Here is an 18,986-nt window from a genome sequence, read left to right on the forward strand (position 1 = left end):
CCAAGTAGCAGAGAGAAAAAAAAAATGAGAAGGGCACACCCTCACTAGCTATCCTGGAGATACAATTCAAAACAATGGTTGGGTATGCATTTTGTATCTTTCAAATGAAAAACAAACAAATGAATGAAAAGCACCTGGACAAAAATAAAAATGAAAACAACCACCCACTTTGCAGTCATGAAAACCTGAGTCCCTGGAGCCCATGTCAACGCTGGATGTGGGATGTGGCAGTGCGCATCTGTAATCCCAGAACTCCTACTTAGAGATAGGACAAAGTGGAGACAGGAAATGCACGCACACACACACAGACACACACACAATTCTTTAAAAGTCTGGTATTATGCTATCTGATTTGGGTGAAGATATAGAGTAAGGAGAACCCTTAGACAACACTGGAAGCGACTCCGAATCTACATTCAAGTAAACTTGTAAACACATAATTCTGCTGTTACATCTATATGCTAGGAAAATGTTTCTATGTGGAAATAAGGAGACATAAACAAGGATGCTCATAGATGCGGTACTTACAACAATAAGAGAGAGAGAGAGAAAGCAAGCTGTCTGTCTCCAGGCAAATGGATAAATTGTGGTATGTTCATTTAATGAAAAGGCAAGTAGGAATGGAAATAAATGAAGCAGACTTATGTGGTTATTGCATGAGTTATTTAATGAATATTGTACAAAACAACAGCAAAAAAAAAGCAAGTTGAAGAAGGATTTATGCAGAATCCTGACTTTTATGTAAAAGAGCTTATGTAATGTTAGGAAATCCTAAGAGTAAGACAAAGAATAAATCCTAGACAGAGGCAAGATCTGGGGGAGTCTTCTCAGCAAGTGAGCAATGATGGCAGGATCTATGATGTTCCGGGGGCCTTTGCTTGTCCTGACATGCACTGCTTTTCCTTTTTGATTGGATGATGAGCAGGTAGGTCATTGTGATAGTCATCTATGTTGTATGTTCCTAAAATAATTAGCAGCAAAAGTTATCTACATAGCCAGCTCTTTTCACATGCAGAAGGCCAGCCCCAGATTAATAACCATTATTTAAGAAGTGGTTCAAGAAAGTTGAGGAACACTCTCTTAAAGAAAATTAAACAGATTTGAAAAAAAATCTGAGGGGTTAGAGAGATGACTCAGCCGCTAAAAGACTATACTGTTCTTTCAGAAGATGCAGTCAGTTCCCAGTTCAGATGGTGGCTCACAGCTCCCTGTAACTCCAGGTCCAGAGGACCTGATGCCCTCCTCTGGCCTCCATGGGCATCAGGCACACATGTGGTGCATATACATATATATATGTGTGTGTGTGTGTGTGTGTGTGTGTGTGTGTGTGTGTGTATTCCAGAAAGGCACACATGTACATAAGATAAAAATAAGTAAATCTGAAAAAACGTTCTCAGTGCTTTTAGCATCCTAAATTTTTTTTTATAAATTTCAAAGGGCAGGCCATCCATGGCTGGAGAGATGGCTCAGTGGTTTAGAGCACTGGCTGTGCTTCTAGAGGATCCAGGTTCAATTCCCAGCACCTACAGAGCTGCTCACAGCTGTCTGTAGCTCCAGTTCCTGAATACCTAATGCCCTCTTCTGTCCTCTGTGGCACTGCACACGTGGTACACAGACAAACGTACAAGCAAAATGCCCATACCCAGAAAATAAAAAATAAAATATTTTCAATTATTTTTAGTTTTTTTTAAATAAAGTATTTTTAGAAGAGAGCAGACATCATCGAATTCCAGCTACTGGCTCCCTAATTTTGTAGATAAAATTGTATGGGAAAAGAGCCACATGCATCTTTTATGGCTGTGACAGCAGTCGTTAAGTAACTACAACAGAGATCCACAAACCTTGAAATATTTACTACTTGGCCCTTTATACGCATCTGAGAGGCTGGTGCCCCTGAAAGTGCACTGGGGATTGTAAATCTAGAACTTCCCTCACTGAGTCTATAGAACAGTGATAGAACACACAGTTCTTTCTGGAATCCGCTGGAGTTGGGTGCTGATTTTGACTTTGCATCTCCAGTACCCAGCATAACACCTGCCTTTACTTTGAACTCCCTGTGCACTGCCCCGAGTTGATTGAAATCTGAAAAGCATTTATGGTGGGGATTAATAGTATTTATGTGTATTATCTGCAACAGAGGCAGAAGGCCTTGGCTTGGATACTGCGGGAGTCTGAAATTCTCCCTCAGGTAACTAGCCGGGGATAATCAATCCACAGCTGTCAGGGAGCTCATGAGGTCAATACTCAAGCACTTCCCCTGTTGAGACTCCACCAATCCCTGGATAGAGTCTTCCTCAAACAGCTCCACCCAACAGGACTGCATCTAACCCGTGGGAAGGGAGGAAGTGGAGAGCAGAGAAAGCCTCAGAAATGACACACATCACCTCCTATTGGTTAGCTAGAGCCTCACATACCGGCAAGGGAGCCTGGTAAATGTAGTCTTTATCTGAAGAGCCATGTGCCCAGCTGAAAATTTGAGTCCTAAAACAATCCACGGAGGGTTCTGGAGGACGCCAAACTGTGCCTGCAGAAGAGGCGTGTTAAGCGCTTGCTCCTTAGTTGGAGGCCACACGCTTTCCCCGGAGGTAGACCTTATTTTCTGCTCTTTATAAAAAATAACCATGGTGCCAGAGCAGAAGATCTATAATGCTCCTCCATCATTTCCTGCTCAAAATAATATGACAACAAATACATACAGAAAGATGTTTTCCACCCTCCTGGGTGTCTGCAGCCCTTGCTTTTGAGATAAATCTTGGTAAGCATATTTGAACAGACCCAGAATTTCCATCTTTGGGACAGGTAATGACAGTGGATTTTGTTGCTAGCTGCACATCAGATTCCAAAGAGGAGGCTTCCAGGCCCCTTAATATCCCTCCTGCAGCAGAAAGGATGGGCAGAGTGGAGGCCACGGAGTCCCACACTGGCTTCTCCTTCTCTGAGGCAGTCTAATGAGCCAGTTCTCTTGTGTGCCTTTGACAGTAATGCTAAACTACAAGTGGGTGCAATTCCTGGGCCGAGATTTCTCCCAGGAACTTTGCAAGCGTTGCATGTTCCATTTGCTGTGATAATACCATTTTCTCATTCTCAGAAATGTGCCGAGATCTTGGTATGGCTTGCTTCAGCACAAAGAGCCATTGAATTGTTAATCTTTCTGCTACTCAAAAGCAAAGGGAAAAGGTCATCAATTTCAGGACTTGCAGCCTGTGGAAAGGAGTTTGACAAAGGCTTTCTAAGGGACTGTGTGTTATGGAGGAAGCTGTGGGCCACGTGCATGTCAGGCCGAGTCGTCTGATATGCCGTTTCAGGATTCATTTCCAAAACTGTTTGATTGTCACACTCTCGGGATCCCGTAATGGGAAGTGCTTGATGTAGAAGAGGTGATGTATAAGTACCTCATCGCTCCACAGCAGGCTTTCCCAGCCTCAGCACCGCAGTAACAATTGAAGCTGCATAATTCCTTGTTGTTCTAGGGGGAAGGCAGCCTTCCTTCCTGTGTGTCAAAGGATGTTTAACAGCAGCTGCATCCCTGTCCTATGGATGCCAGCAACACCTACCTGATGGGTGAACCAAGTGTCTCTAGATCCCACCAGATCATCCCCAGATGCTGGCATCACCTACTAGCTGAGACTCACTAGTCCACCCAAACTTAAGTGTGTCCACAAGCGGCTGCAAAGAAAGACAGGCTTCTGTTCCTGACTCCCTCTGTGGTTCATACAAATAGCTCGATGGTCTTGTCCTCCAGTCTCCTGAGCCCAAAAAGCTCTCTCTTGGATCCCAAGGGTTCTGCAAGTTAAAATCTGCTCAATGGGTCTTGTCTCCAGAATACAATCTGGGGGAAGGCAAGACAAATGGGGAGAAGATTTGAATTAAAAGCTGGCCATGCATCCGGGGGAAAACAGTCGGGAAATGGGTGACTGGAGTGGGAATATTGGCTGGCAAGTGAGAAAATACAAAGTGGCTGAGAGACGGGGACTCTTCCGTGGAGGAACTGTAGGAAAACCTTCAACCTAAAGGCCATGCTTGGTGTTTGACACTCACCCCAGTACCCAGCAGTAAGAGTCTGAGCAAACATGGGAGGCCCTTGATAGCATGGAGAGATGGTAGAGACGGGTAGCAAAATCAGTGTCCAGACCCAGCCTGCTTGGATTAGAATCTCAGCTCTGCCACTGACAGTGTGTCTTTGGGCAAAATTCTTAGCCTCCCCGAGCTGTAACAAAGATAAATTTTGTAGGATTAAAGAGAAGATTGTGTGTGTGTGTGTGTGTGTGTGTGTGTGTGTGTGTGAGAGAGAGAGAGAGAGAGAGAGAATAAATATATATATATATATGTGTGTGTGTGTGTGTATGAATATTTTATGTTTGCATATATATGCATTCACATGTATGAGGTATGTGTGTAAAATTAGAAGAACTACTGGAATCATGTAAATATTACATACATGTTTGACCTGGTCTTATTTAAGTGTTTTGGTATGGCGCTAAGGCAGCTCCTGCACTCTACCTGGCGCAGCGTGTAATGCACAGTGTGTGCTCGGTAGCAATGAACTCTCTAGCATTGGCTGTGTCAGGGGAAATAAGTAGGACTCTACTTAAGCCTGACCTTTAAAGAGAAATCAGTTGTGTTGAAATGGAGCGACAAGGAGCCAGGTGACTTGGGTACCACAGCCACCCCCTTCCAGTCTGTCTCGTCATCTGTGATGTGGGCATGCTAAAACCTGCTTTGGGGACTCCCGTTGTGGTGGCAAAACATGAGGAAGCGTGGGCTGTGTCAGGCTGCATGCTTACTACCATCCCCGATGCTTACACGCTGTGTGAGCCTTGGGAGGTGATGCTGAGCCTGGGTACCTAGGTGGCCAGTAAACTGAGGGTGATGGCCTTCAGTTTGAGGGTCACTTTGAAGATGAACTGAGATAGTTAGGAAATGTGAAATGCTTCACAAATCAAGTGTTATACATGAATGCCTATAATATTATTACTATGAGCTGTGTGTCAGGGATGCTGTCCCTAAGTGTTTCACATTCTACTGATTGCCATTTTCATCATTCTCATCTAGGACACTGGTCGACCAGTGACTTAGGAAAACCATACCATAATCCAAATTACCATTGGTGGAGTCCTAGACAACTTGGTTACATCCCCTCATACTCATTCTCCGCCAAACACCTCAGCCTGCATCCTGCAGTTAGAGACTTCCAGTTCTTTCCATGTGAGCAGGAAAATGTGGCTTTCCCTTATAGGGCATCTCTGCCCCCAGGCAGGCCCCTGGTTGTCATCCATGCATGTGTGTATGGGAGCCAGAGGTCAACCTCGGCTGTTGTTCCTCAGGAACATTTCCCCGTTCTCTGAGACAGCCTCTCACTGAGGATCATCAGTTTAGCAGGGTTGACTGGCTAGGAAGCTCCAGGGGTACTCCTGTTTCCACACCACTCTCAAGGAATTGCATCAGTGTGTGCCACCGTGCTAAGCTTTGGATGTGAGTGCTAAGGTCCAACTCAGAGCCCCAGGCTCTTGTGGTAACCACTCCACCGGCAGAGCTAGTTCCCCAGCCCTGTGCTTCTTTCTGTGTTCTCTGCACAATGCTCTTCTAAGCACCTCCCGAGAGCCACCTCATTTGACCCACAGCTAACATCCTGGAAGGAAAGTGTTACACAAAGCTCATGTGACAGATGAGAACACCAGACCACAAGACAGTAAAGCCACTGGTCCCGAGATCATATAGCCACTGAGCAGCAGAGCCGGACCTGAGCCCAGTGACCAGACTCAGCAGAGGAGTTTAAGTTCGGTGCTTCCGGGCTGGCGTGGAGGCTAATAAACACATAAAGGTGTCTGGACATTGCCAGTTGGCATTTGTCACTCAGAAGGCATTGAGAGGTGAGGTGAGCAGAATGAATTTGCTCCTCTTCCACACACACCCTCCTTACAGAGGAAAATAAGAAGCGCAGTCTCTCCCCGCACTCAGGCCCTGAAGTCCGAAGTCTCTGGAAAACACCTTCCTGAGGCCACACGTTTGAAGTGGTGGACGATACTGCACCAGTCTCTCAGGACTTATGCACTTGAGAAATCCGAGAAATTGACCACCTCAGTGGCCTACCTCTTACTTAAATCGATCGGGATTTTTACGGCAGCCTTGAAAGCCACTCAAAGGGAAAACCACAAAGTTGGCTACCTGGGGAAGCCCCAGGGGACAGGCTGAATTTATTTCTGCATAAATAAGTTATGCACAGAGAAAGGAAGACTTGTTTGCTTGGACCCCAGGGGGTCCTGTTGGTTTGCAGCTCTGAGCTGCTGCAGAGACTCTCCAGGAATGGAGCTGTAGCCCTGTCCTGGGAAATGCTGAAGAGTTTAATTCTCTGGGTTGAACGGAAGCCATGTTTCACACTTTGTTGGAAAACAGTTTTTACCTGCTTAGTTTGCTTGCTCGACTTGGCTCAGACACCAGAACCACTGTTTGCTCTATATGTCTGTGGGCTGCTCGGTAAACAGGTGCTTCCTGGGGCTGTACTCAAGAATGAATGGGGCCAGGTGTGTGGTGCATGTCTGTAATCCCAGCACTCAAGAGACTGACTCAGAAGGGTTGCAAGTTCCAGGTCAGTGTGCGCTTCATAACGGCCCTGGGGGCTAGAGTGGGGAAGCTAAGAATAGTCTCTTCACTATGTGGTACTGGGCAAACTGAATATCCACACACAAAAGAGTGGAACTAGACCCTTATCTTGTACTGTATACAAAAATCAACCCAGAATGGACTCCAGACCTAAAAATGTAAAACACAAAGGGAAAACTCCATGACATTAGTTTCGGTAATGATTCTTGGATGTATCCCCAAAAACATAGGAAAAAAAATCCAAAATAGACAAATGGAATTGCATCAAATTTAAAAGTCTCTGCACAGCAAAGGAGACAGCAGCAAAGAGACAGCCGACTGAATAGAACATAAAAGACACACAGCATGTGATCCTTATACAGAGCAGAACACATCTGCAACATATCAGATATGGTGTGATCAGCCAGAGTATGTAATAAACTCAACTCAGTAGCAACAAGGAAATAACTCAACCTAAAAATGAGCAAAGGACCTGAAGGGACATTTGTCAGAAGAAGACAAATGGACAGTAAGTGTATTTTTAAATGCCAGCCATCACTACTCATTAGAGAGTTCCACATTAAAATGACAATTAAATATCACAATAAAATGACAAAAATGCAATTCCACCTGGTAAAATAGCTATAGTCAAAAGGAAAAGGAAATCCATGTGCGTTGTCCATGGGAATGTATAAATGCAACCGTTGTCGAAACACAGAGGTTCCTCAAAAAAATTTTAAAGTAGAACCATGATAGAATCCTACAGTCTTATTGATGGACACCTAAAGGAAGTCAGTAGTCACTGGGATAGGTCATATCACCATGTCAAGTTGAAGCATCATTTACAATAATTAAGTGGAGTCAACCTAACTGGTGTGTGTGTGTGCGCGCGTGCATGCACATGTATTTACAACAGAATACTAGTCAGCTTTACAAAAGGAAATTCTGTCATCACAACGTAGATGGACCTGGAGGACATGACGTGAAATGAGACAAGCTGGGCATAAAAAAACTAACAATGTGTGGTCTTCCTTACATGTGGAACCTGAAAACGCTGCTCTCTGAAGAGCAGAGAATGGAGCGTGGTGAGCAGAAAAGGGTAGAGAGATACATGTGAGTTGAAGGATACAAACTGTCAATTAGACTGGAGGAAATAAGTTTAGGAGGTTTGCTATAAAACATGGGGAATATAGTTTATAACCTTGTGTCGCGTACTTGAAAACTGCTAAGCAGGTAGATCTGGGACGGCAGACATAGTTCAGTTGGTGGATTGCTTGTCCAGCAGCATGCATGAGGAGGAAAAAAGGGAGATCTGAACCACTCTCATCACAGACAGGCTCAGTGTGTAAGGTAACACCTTGTCTTCATTTGCCCATTCTACAGTGTGTACATATTTCTAAGTACCGTGTTGTACATTATAAACACATATGTGTAATTTTTAGCAGTCAGTTAAGATTAAGTCTCCATGTTTAAACAAAGAACACATGGTAGCCCACACCTGTCTCCCCTGTCAGCTCTTGTTATTTGCATTCAACTCTGCTTTGCTTACAGCAGTGAACAAGATGGGTATGGTCCTGTTCCTGGACTTAGACGTGCTGGTAGGAAAAATAAAATAACTAGGAGCTGGCAACATGACTCAGCAGGTGAAGAACTTGCTACCAAGGCAGATGTCATGAACTGGATCTGGGCCCCATTTAGGGAAGAAGAAAACTCACTCCCAAAGTTATTCTCTGACCACAACATGTGCATTGTGTGTGCACACATATACACACGAGAGAGAGAGAGAGAGAGAGAGAGATCAGCTAATTAATCAAATAAAATTTAATTGCTTTTGGTGTGTGTGTGTGTGTGTGTGTGTGTGTGTGTATTTAAGAAAACTAGTCACTAACTGTGAAGATGCCACCAAGGGGACGGAGGGAGCTGGCCGTGAGAGGAGCGTGTGCACCTATACAATATATACCTATACAATATATACAATATATACCTCATATATATGAGGTGTATATCTTTGTATAGGTATATAGGTCTGACGGGAAGCCTCCTCGGCTATGGTCAAGCTTATCCATGAAGAACAAGGAGGAGCCACCCCTGCAAAGAGCCCCAAGGAAGACTTCCCAAAGGAAAGAAACTGGGGCACAGTCCTTGGGGCAGGAAAGACCTTACCTCTGCGCCAAGAGTCAAATTTTATCCCTAAAATACTAGAAGGCTTTAGAAAGGACCCAAGGGACCCTGCCTACACTCACACTCACTCTGACTCTGTGTAAGAGGTGACATAGGGTGGGGAGAGTGGAATCAGAAGACCATTAGACTCCTACACTGTTCCACCCAGGGATGTGCGCTGGGACCCATCGAGAGCCGTGATGGCAGCAAAGGGGATGAATTTGGGATTTGGATGCAATGTAACAGTTGTTGGGATGGATTCAGGTGTGAGGCCAGATTCCAGTTTCAGCACCTGGGTGAGCAGTAACATCAGTGGCTGAGACGGGGCAACCAGAAGCACATTTAGAGGGTGCAGACAGAGGTGTTCCTACAATTCGTTTGGAGACGCTGAACTTAAAGGTCTAAGAGATATCCAACAGTCCTGCTCTAATAGAAGTTAAACACATGGACAGAACATAATATTTTGATTCAGGGCCCTCTGACCCCCACCACTTAGGTCACCCCGACATTCGCCAGCTTGTCCTTTAGCATCTATAGCTCTGGTAATTCCTTTGCCTCGATTTCCTCATCATTGTAGTAGGCTGCACATAGCCCTTAGCTCTGGGGCTCACCATGATGATGGTGTGGGTTAACACACAGAAGGAGCTTAGGTCGTCACACTAAGTATTCATTTAGTAAACATCAGCTTCCTGTAATAACAATTATCATCATTTTAGCTGCAGTAATTTTCCTGCCATTTGTCTCTTTCTAATTTCTAATTAAAATCAAGGGCCTCAGGAGCTGGTAAACACTTGTGATGTTCTTAGAATTATCTGTTCACAAGCTTTTGAGTCCTGTGAACCCAGCCTCTGCCTCCCTCCTCTGGAGCTCCTTGGCATGGGGTGTGACACACAGTGGCACTGGCAATGCTTGCCCAGTCACATGGAATGTAGCTTATTTGCAGGGAAAATGGGGAACCACATATCTGAATGCACCATGAAGTACTGAGGCTATCGGAAGGAATTTAGAGACAGACATGCAGGAAGAAATGACTAGGTGGGTTTTTATGTGACCGTGATCACTCATATCTCTGTCCTCAGATGGGAATGCCTTTTTACTGTTTTTATTTATGTGTATTAATTACATATATTGGGTTTCATCATGACATCTTTCATAGAGTTATATAATATATTTTGATTGTATCCCCCACTCTATCATTGTTTTTGTCTCCCCCACACTCCTGCTGATCCCCTCTCTCTTTCCAAATAATCCTTCTTCTGTTTCCATGTTTTTGCTTTTAATAACCCAGTGAGTCTTACTCACATTGTTTGCAGGAGCATGGGCACATTACCAGTGGCTACACCACTGGAGAAAATGTCTTCCTGCACCCCTCAGAAACCATTAACTAGAAAGTCCTCTAGTATGGGTGGGTCATCATAAACCCCTTCTCCCTCCGTGTGAAATGTTGACAGGTCCGGGCTTGCACAGGTCTTGACCAGGTAACCACAGCTGCTGTGAGTTCCAGAGCACAACAGCCAAGTCGTGCCACAGAATCAGCCTTCCACGGCACCCCTGCCCTTCCTCTAGCTTGCACGTTCTTTCCCCAGGATGGGAGCTGTGTGATTTCCCAAAGCAGCCGCTTCCGGCATGGCTAGCATCTAGCAGAAGAAAGGTTGTCCATGCAATGAATCAACTCCTAGAGATTTTCATAAACACACACACACACACACTTACAACACATGTGCGCGCACACACACACACACAGAGAGAGAGAGACAGAGAGAGAGAGAGAGAGAGAGAGAGAGAGAGGAGATCCTGGTACTTTAGGAAAATACACATAGATGCCACACTTATGCCCCCTGGAGGCCTCTGTGCTCTATGCCCTGGGGTTTGCCCTGCTACTCTGGTGTAGCAAGCTTCCTTGGCTAAACCATTAGTCCCTACCACCACACTAAAGGAGGGGGATCCTAAGTTTCTCTGCATATTTAGCACTGCCCTTCTCCAGAAGAAAAAAAGAGGAAACCCAGTTAAATTTCTATCTTCAATAAACAATGGACATCTTTGATATAAAGATGCCCCATGCACTGTTGCTTTGCCTGATCTGGCAACTCTAGCCAAGTTCAAAGCCCACATGCACTAGACCAAGAAGCCACAAGACATAGTCCTATTCTGTGCCCCAAAGTCTAGGATGCTGATGCCATGTTTGAAGCTAAGTCCTGGGTCCCTCTGTCCTCTCCTGTCCCCACACCTACAACCACAGCTCAGGGGTCAACTTCCGAGGAAGACAAAGCTTCCATAAAGTGTGTATGGTGCAGAGAGGTCTTTAGTCCCATAACATACTTCACTAGAAATAGTGTCTCTGAACCCTCAATATTTTGTATTAGATGCATGGAATTATGGCCCGTGCCTGTCCTTTCCTTCACCCGGACTTCCCAAGGAGGGGTGGTGAGATATGACACCTAGCTAGTGTAGGGCACTCTGCAAAGGCTTAGTAACTTGATTTAATGATAGCTGGTCAGTTCACTGGGAGACGATAGTAATGTCCTCTCAACGTGGAGCCTGTATCACCTTCTCCCATCCATTCCCTTCCCCCTTTCTCCCTGAAGCACCTTGCCATCTCTCCTTTCATCCGGCAAGTTCTCTGGCTCGTTCTATTTGAAACTTAGCGACTCCATCCTGTGTTCCTACTCTTCATTTCTTAATGCCTTCATATCTCCTGTCTGTCACTGGAATGGACACAGGCCAATAAATGCCTGTTCAGAAGTCTACAACCTAGTGTGAGGGGTCAGACACATGAACGAGCAAACAGTAGATGCTATGCTTGGGAGACAGGGTGGCACAGTGGATCCAAAGACTGGCTCTCCCCAAGGGCTACTCTGGTTCAGTCTCTTGCAAATGGCGCGGCCTGGGGGTGGAGGGTGGGGGTTCCTCGTCCTGTTTCCCAGAGGTTTAAAGTTCCTCACAGGAATTCCGTCTTCTCTTGTGTGGGAATTGAGTGAATCAGCTCATATAGGATGTTTAGCTGAGGACCTAATCTATATAAACACTCCATAAATATGTGCATAACATAACAGTTCTTAGCTGAGAATGCTCCTGGCACACAGATAAGGGACCAGACCTAGCCACAGCAAGGACAGAGGATTAAGAGCCACCAGGAGGCAGTTGTTTTAACTGGGAGCCTAGAACAGTCAATTTGCTAGAAAAGCAAATGAGGAACTTGGTGGAGCTTGCTGGGAAGTTTGTTCTCAGGGACCAGACCCTGGGAAGGGGAAAAAAAAAAAAAAAAAAAAAAAAAAAAGGCAAAAGCACCCACGTGACCATCTCTCCCTCCCTCAGGGCGGACGACTGCTTTTGTGCTTCTCGGAAGCTGGACGCAGTGGCCATCGAAGCCAAGTTCAAGCAGGACTTGGGCTTCCGGATGCTCAACTGTGGACGGACCGACCTGGTGAAGCAGGCGGTGTCTCTGCTGGGGCCCGACGGAATCAACACCATGAGCGAACAGGTACCAATCCGCTGGCACCGCACCCGCACCTTCTCAGTGCTGGTACTGGGCGTGAGCAGCTGGCAGGACACCGGCTCCCTCTGCTGATCACTAATAATAATATTAAAATAATAATAATGCCCCCTCCTCCGTTTTTTTCTCCTTTTAGTGTTTTGGATTTTTTTTAGTCTTATAAAAAATACACTTGTCCTTCTTTATGGAAAGCTCACATGAAGCTCTCAGCTGAAACAAAGGAGTGGAAAACAGACCTGTTCCGGAAAGGAAATTATATCGTTAGCTTGACCATCGCTTGTTCTTAGGACTCTGCAACCCTGAGGTCTCTTTACTGGCCTGCTAAAGTCAGTCCTCTGCCGACCGGTCTGCTAGTGATACAAGACAGATCTCACCGCACCGTCCTCTTAGAGTGTTTAAGAGACACCAAAGTCAGTCTGGGGACCCTAGGGCATCACAGATATGGCAGTGCCCAGCAGATCCTGAAACTGGTGGCAGAGTAGAGGCATCCACAAGGCGCAGAGGCGCCTTGGGGAGGTGGTGGTGTCACAGACAGAGAAAACAGACAGCTGTTCGCCCTAGTGTAGAGTTACAAGGGACAGGTGGGACCTGTGCTCCCCCAGGCAGCTCTTTGCAAGAGATCCATGAAGAGGGTAGAAAGGACTATTTAATGACTACTAATTACTTTCTTGAAAATCAAAAATCCCTAATACACAATCATATGTATCTTTTATGTTTAAAAGCAGGGATTTATTATATCTTTTCTCAGTGTTTTTTATATTTCAGATACCTTGTAATGCTATTGAATATTCTTTCGTAAGTTGCTTTTAGTATCTGTATAAAATGATTGCAGTGTTTACTCATTAACCATCCTCCCAATGCCAGATATTTAAAGTGTTTATGAATAATGTTGACCGAGACATACTTAGACAAATCTTTGTTCCAATCTCTATTTACTTGGGGAAATGTTTCTTTAAAATGGAAGCAGTGCTTCAAATGCATCAGGCTTTCCTGAGTTCATTCCCCGCACCCAGGAACCTGACTAGTCTTTGTGCACCTGCTGATTACATATGTATTCCTGTTAATCTTCTGCTTTTCTTTGCTTTTTATTGGCATTATTACTGTTTTCTTGTTTACTTAGAGGAATTCTTTCTTTATTAGGAACAAGGTCCTGTAATGTAACAAGTGCTTCTCAGTTTGTCATTGACTTTGGAATTTTTGCTTATAATGTTTTCAATTGCACGGTACCAATGCTAGAGTAATTTTTCACGCGTGACATTTTTCATTGGCTTTATGCCTAGAAATGGATCCCAAAACCAATTTGGTATCTCTTATAATTTTAATTTTGCAAGCTATCTCTAGTAAAACTAAAGGTTATATTGGTATGTCATGTGAGATAAGGCTGGAGCGTCGACATTTTCCCAAATAGCTGCCTTCACAACCCTGTTGACGGAGAGCTCCGTCCCTCCTGTAGGTTGTGGTGCTCAGTTTGTGATGAGCAAGGAGGCAGAGCAGGGAAGGTTTTCTTGAAGGCCACCCTGCTTCAGTTACCTTGTGCTCGTAAAGGGTGTTGTGAGGACAGACGTCAATGCAGGTGGCCACAGGCTCAAGGATGCCCAGTTACCCTTGACAGACATCTGCCTGACCCAAGGCCCATATAGAGCAACAAGGACACTTTGTCACACTGGGAAGGATACAACTGTCAAAGAAAGTGTATTCATTATAGTTAAATGGTTTAGGGTTGCTGTCACAGAATCCAGAAAGTTCTTGTGAACCATCCCTCCCCGCATCACAATCAGCCACTTGTCTTAAAAACACACTTAGGTCTGCTGTACCATGAAATTCGGGAAAATCCTCCAACTTAAGCAAAGATAGGTGCTAAGGGTGATGTCACTTCCCTTCACTCCTCCACTGCAGTTTCCAGAACGTGGAAGGCTGTGACTCACAGGATCACAGGGTCCCCACATTTACTCTTTTGTCCTGCCAGAGTCTGAGCAGCACTAATAAGACCTCCCACGCGTTTGCCGACCAACCATGGCCACCTTATAAATGTCTCCGTCTCTGGTTTTTAACCACCGCAGGGCATGACCCCCTTGATGTACGCCTGCGTCCGCGGGGACGAGGCGATGGTGCAGATGCTGCTGGATGCCGGAGCTGACCTGAACGTGGAGGTGAGGGTGTAGAGGGCTGCAGGCAGGCCCTGCCAGCTCAGACTTTCCCTTCCCAGCCACCCTCACACACCTCACACCCTCACACACTCCTCAACCCTTCCAGTGACTGCAGCCATGGTGAAATCACCTGGCAGACCGTGTCACAGACTGAGGTCACAGCCAAAGCCCCAAGTGGCAGCCCTTGTGTGTGCTTCATTTGAAACAACAGCTGTAGCTACAGAGAGCTCTGGCTTATGTTGACTGAGCACCTCTTGGGATGGGACAGAAAACTCCTGCGTCCCAGCTTTTTCCTGATGCCTGGCACAAGCTGTCCCGGTTCCCTGGGCTGAGGTTCCTCCTTCTGATATCCTCTGTCTTCCCCTCATCCCCAGCCCCACTGACTCACTTTGTTGGCTGAATTATCTCAAAGCTGCTGTGATGCAGTGCTCCCCGGCACTGAAGCTCCCCTCCCTGAAGGCTTGAGCGTCTGACAGGCTTAGGTTCAAGTTCTGAACATACCACTTGCTTTGAAGCTCAAGAAGTGGTGTGGCTTATGAGACGAATTATGCACACATTGTCGGGAGGAATTGATGCCCGGTAGAGGTACCCAGCTGTGGTCTGCACCTAGCAGCGGCACCTAGCCACACTTGGGACTACGTTAATAGTAGTTGCTCCAAGCCACCCCAAGATTCCAAATAAATGGATCCTCACTCTTTTGTTGTTGTTGTTCTTTGCTGCCTAAAGGCCTGCTCAGCCAGCACTTGGCAGCTGCAGATGTCAAGGAGATTGGCATGCTGCAGCCATCAACCAGCAACTCTGGGAAACCTTTTTGCTTCAAAATTAGATGCCCTTCAGAGTTGCCCTGTACTTAAAAAAAAAATATTGGTGAGTTTTATGTTCATCTGAGGAAAGCAGACAGTAAACACAGCTCTGAATCTAAATCCCTTTTGGATCTTAATGAGTTTTAAGTGATAGAGAGGTCAAGTAATAACAGGACCCATAGTGTTGTGGGTCTCTAAGCATCACAGGCCCCGTCAAGGTCCTCAGCTAGAGGTGCTCTTTAATCCTCCTCTCCAGACTCTCCCGTGGGTTTTGCTCAGTGCCGTTGTCTACTGTAAGGATACTCAGGCCAAGGTCACATGCCCCGGGATGCTGAGCAGATCACCGTGAGCTGGCGTTAATATCACAAGCCTCCAGTCATCAGCTTCCCTACTGCGTCCCAGCTTGGCTCAGCCAAGGCCCTTTCTCCATCCTGAAAGCCAGTCTCTCATTCTTTCTTCTTGGCATGTTCAGGGCAAGTTTTGTGCCTGTATTTCCAGTTATATGTGGGCCCTTTTCAACTAAGAAGCCTGGTGACCTGTGAGCAGAGTGGCAGGGACATCCTCTCTCAAGAGCGACTGTCTTCTCTATTGTGGAAGCGTGAAACAGACCTACCCCTCACCCAGCCCCTTTGAGGATCTTAAATGTAGATAGTGATGTCTCAGGCTGCCTCACTTCCTGTAGCTCTCAGAACCACTGCCCTCCTTAAGCGGAAAGAGACCGGCAGAGAAGCTGGTTTCCAAAGTTTCACTCTATGAGCGAAGGGATGCTAATGCTTTTTAGGGGGAAAGTGAAGGTACAGACAGCATAGGCTCAAAAACTTTTCCCTGCCCCCGTTGATAACACCCCCAAACACAGTCCTCCAGTGGCCTGCTTCCAGAAGGCTGCATCAGCATTTCCCCTAAGAAACTCAAGCAGGATCAGCGCCAAATTCTGGTGAGAGGTTGCTTGGGGCCTCCAACAGGGGAAGTCACTACCTGACGTCACCGTCATTTGCCCAGGCACCTGCCAAGATGTCTTTTTGATACTTTCCTAATCTGTGTGCCTGACCACAGATAGGCTAGAATCTGCAAGCCTAAATATTGTGAAGGTCACCTTTTTAAAAATAACTTCAATTTGTTTATAGGTTGTCAGTACTCCTCATAAATATCCATCCGTCCACCCCGAGACCCGCCATTGGACGGCTCTGACTTTTGCTGTGTTGCATGGACATATTCCTGTAGTTCAGGTATTAAGTATTTCCCTATCCACATCTGACCGTTAACTGTGACATTACTCCATGACGCAAATCTAAATCTCTCCCAGCATGCATATCTCCCCGAGTGATTCATATTGGTTAATTGCAATCCAATGAAGCATATCCTTATTTTATAATGAAATTATTATACTTAAGTATCCATTTGGCCAAGCATTAACCAATATGAAAGCATTGCGTACCCACACGCAGCCTCACATCCAGAGCGACCAACCTACGGAGTTCTTCCCGGTTGCTCTGAGGTGGGACTTCAGCTGGTATTTTGTGAACTTGCTCCTTTTACATTCTTAATGTGACCACGAGACTTGGCCAGGGGCAGTACCTGGAGGGACTCTTCCCTTAGGTGCGGCCCTAGTGTTCTGTAGATGCCAGTGGTTTCCAATCAGTGGGGAAGAAGCATCCAGATCAACAAGGGCATGTTTGAAAAGTGCACTGGTGTGAGGATTGACTCTTGAGAATCGGCTCCTGGGGGAGTCTACGGTACATTCCCCACATCTTCTGAAACAGCTCCAAATGTGGTAACATGCCTGCATCTGCCATCCTGAGAGTATTGTCACTTTTTATCACCGTGGTCGACTTGATTGTCAGTGAATAGCCTGGGTCTTAACTTGGTCTTTACTTCATCAGAAGAGGGAGCTTGGCATCTAAGTCCGGGACCTCCCCAGGCCCACAGTGAGTGCAGATACAACGAGAGCACACCTCTTTGATGTGGCCTGCATTTCTGAATTCTGTGCAGCAGAGATCAGAGTGGCAGGGACAGCTCAGCAGCACTGGTATTTCACAAGAGCCTTTGATGTTTCCTGGCTACGGGCATCCTCATGACAGACCCATAGTGGCATTTCAGGAGGTTGGTTGTGATGTAGTACCCTTGGTGCTGACTTCTGCTTATAGGACATCAAACTCAGCCCTTGGGGGGCAGAGGGGAACCTAAAAAAGAAGGGAGTTGATAGCATCTCAAAAGCACAGACAGAACCCCTTGATGGTCATTCATTCAGGAAAGGGGACGACTGAAAGTCAGGCAGAGCCTCCTGATAGTGAGGCTGCATCCCTGAGTCAGGTGCAGTCGTGGGGACACGCCCTCGGGTAGCAGTAGGTAGGTAGTAAAGATGGTGGGTTCTCCCCATGTTATGTGCTACGTGCCAAGAGCACACTGCCACCGTCACCGAGAGCGGTGAACGGGTATGGACAGAGCCTCTGCCTCCTTTAGAAAGCTCACGTATTGCAGCAAATGCACTGAATGAAGGCAGGAGAGGCAAAGCTTCTGTGGCTTTTGCTACCTCCCTGGATCTTGCTGGCCGGAGAACTAAACCCTCACCTGTCCTCAGAGTCACCCAGGGTCTTCTGGAAAGGATTCTCCCCCTGGCTAGTCAAGCACGATCTGGGGGTCAGTCATACCTCTTGAGCACCTGTTGCTGAAAGGGACCACATCAATTGCCCTCTGAGGCTGTGGCACAGACCCGACAATGGAGACTTCCAGCATTTGGATGCTTCTTCTCTCTCAGTGCTTCCAGAACCCTTACTATACCTAAGGATGCCCTGGAGAGCCTGTTAAAATACAGACCAGCTCAGTATGTCCAGGCTGGGGCCAGAGAGGCAGCCCTTCTAACAAACTGTCTAACATGTTCTTCTGCATGGACCACACTGTGGGTAGCCTGGGGTTCTAGAAGACAGAGGCTTCTTTTAAAAACTGAGGTAAAGTTGCCTCCAGCCCAGTGCACAAGGTCACTGACCTGGGGGAGGGGGACACTAGTAGCTGACCCGTTTCTACCAGGACACTGACGCCTCCCAACCCCCACAATCATGCCCTCCGTGTGTCTCAGTGGTCACTCTTCCCTGCAGCTCCTCCTGGATGCTGGGGCCAAGGTGGAAGGCTCGGTCGAGCATGGCGAGGAGAACTACTCAGAAACTCCCCTGCAGCTCGCAGCCGCTGTTGGTAAGTTACCAGTTCCACCCCAGTCCTGGTGTCCCCCACTGTGGCCTTGGATGGGCCTGTGACTGGCTTTTGTTTTCTTTTTTGTTGTTTGTTTTACAAAACCCCCTTCTCTGGGCTTGCAGGGAATTTTGAGCTGGTTAGTTTGCTGTTGGAGCGTGGTGCGGACCCCCTGATAGGAACCATGTACAGGAATGGAATTTCTACAACCCCCCAGGGTGACATGAACTCTTTCAGCCAGGCCGCAGCCCATGGACACAGGTAGGCTAGGATGGGCCAAGGCCACCAGGTCCCAAGTGGTGCTTGTTAAAAATGCAGATTCCCAGGCCTCCCCCCAGACCCATTCTCTCTCTGGTTGTGGGGCCCAGTGGAAGTGAGCTGGCCCAGGCTCTGGCCCTGACAAGAGCCCTCACCTACGGTTTTCTGCCAAGAGCCAGTTCCCTGCACCGTGCATGCCTACAGACTGCCGTGTTCTGTTCACTCTCAGCCAGCTTTAATCACAGAGATATGTCACTCTTGGCCAGAATGGGTCAGAGCGCATCATGTCAGCTGCCATGATGGGAGAACTCACAGAGAGATGACAGAGTTCTTCGTGTCTGCTCATGTCCTTTCTAGGTTTCT

The 18,986-nt window shown here is 46.6% G+C and overlaps 1 protein-coding gene across 2 annotated transcripts in view; it reads left to right on the forward strand.

Moving 5' to 3' along the window:
- The window catches only part of Abtb3 (ankyrin repeat and BTB domain containing 3), a 258,603-nt gene that overhangs the window by 214,345 nt on the left and 25,272 nt on the right, over nucleotides 1–18,986 (forward strand). Inside the window, exons 5-9 of one of the 2 annotated variants that reach the window (XM_087902157.1) lie at nucleotides 12,055–12,220; nucleotides 14,293–14,382; nucleotides 16,307–16,408; nucleotides 18,275–18,368; nucleotides 18,491–18,626. In XM_087902157.1, the coding sequence (XP_087758283.1) occupies nucleotides 12,055–12,220; nucleotides 14,293–14,382; nucleotides 16,307–16,408; nucleotides 18,275–18,368; nucleotides 18,491–18,626 (588 nt within the window). The remainder of the gene's footprint in view (nucleotides 1–12,054; nucleotides 12,221–14,292; nucleotides 14,383–16,306; nucleotides 16,409–18,274; nucleotides 18,369–18,490; nucleotides 18,627–18,986) is intronic. The other variant, XM_087902158.1, reaches the window with a different exon arrangement.

This window comes from Myodes glareolus, chromosome 26 (genome assembly GCF_982192425.1).
Source record: "Myodes glareolus chromosome 26, mMyoGla1.1, whole genome shotgun sequence".
Lineage (NCBI taxonomy): Eukaryota > Metazoa > Chordata > Mammalia > Rodentia > Cricetidae > Myodes > Myodes glareolus.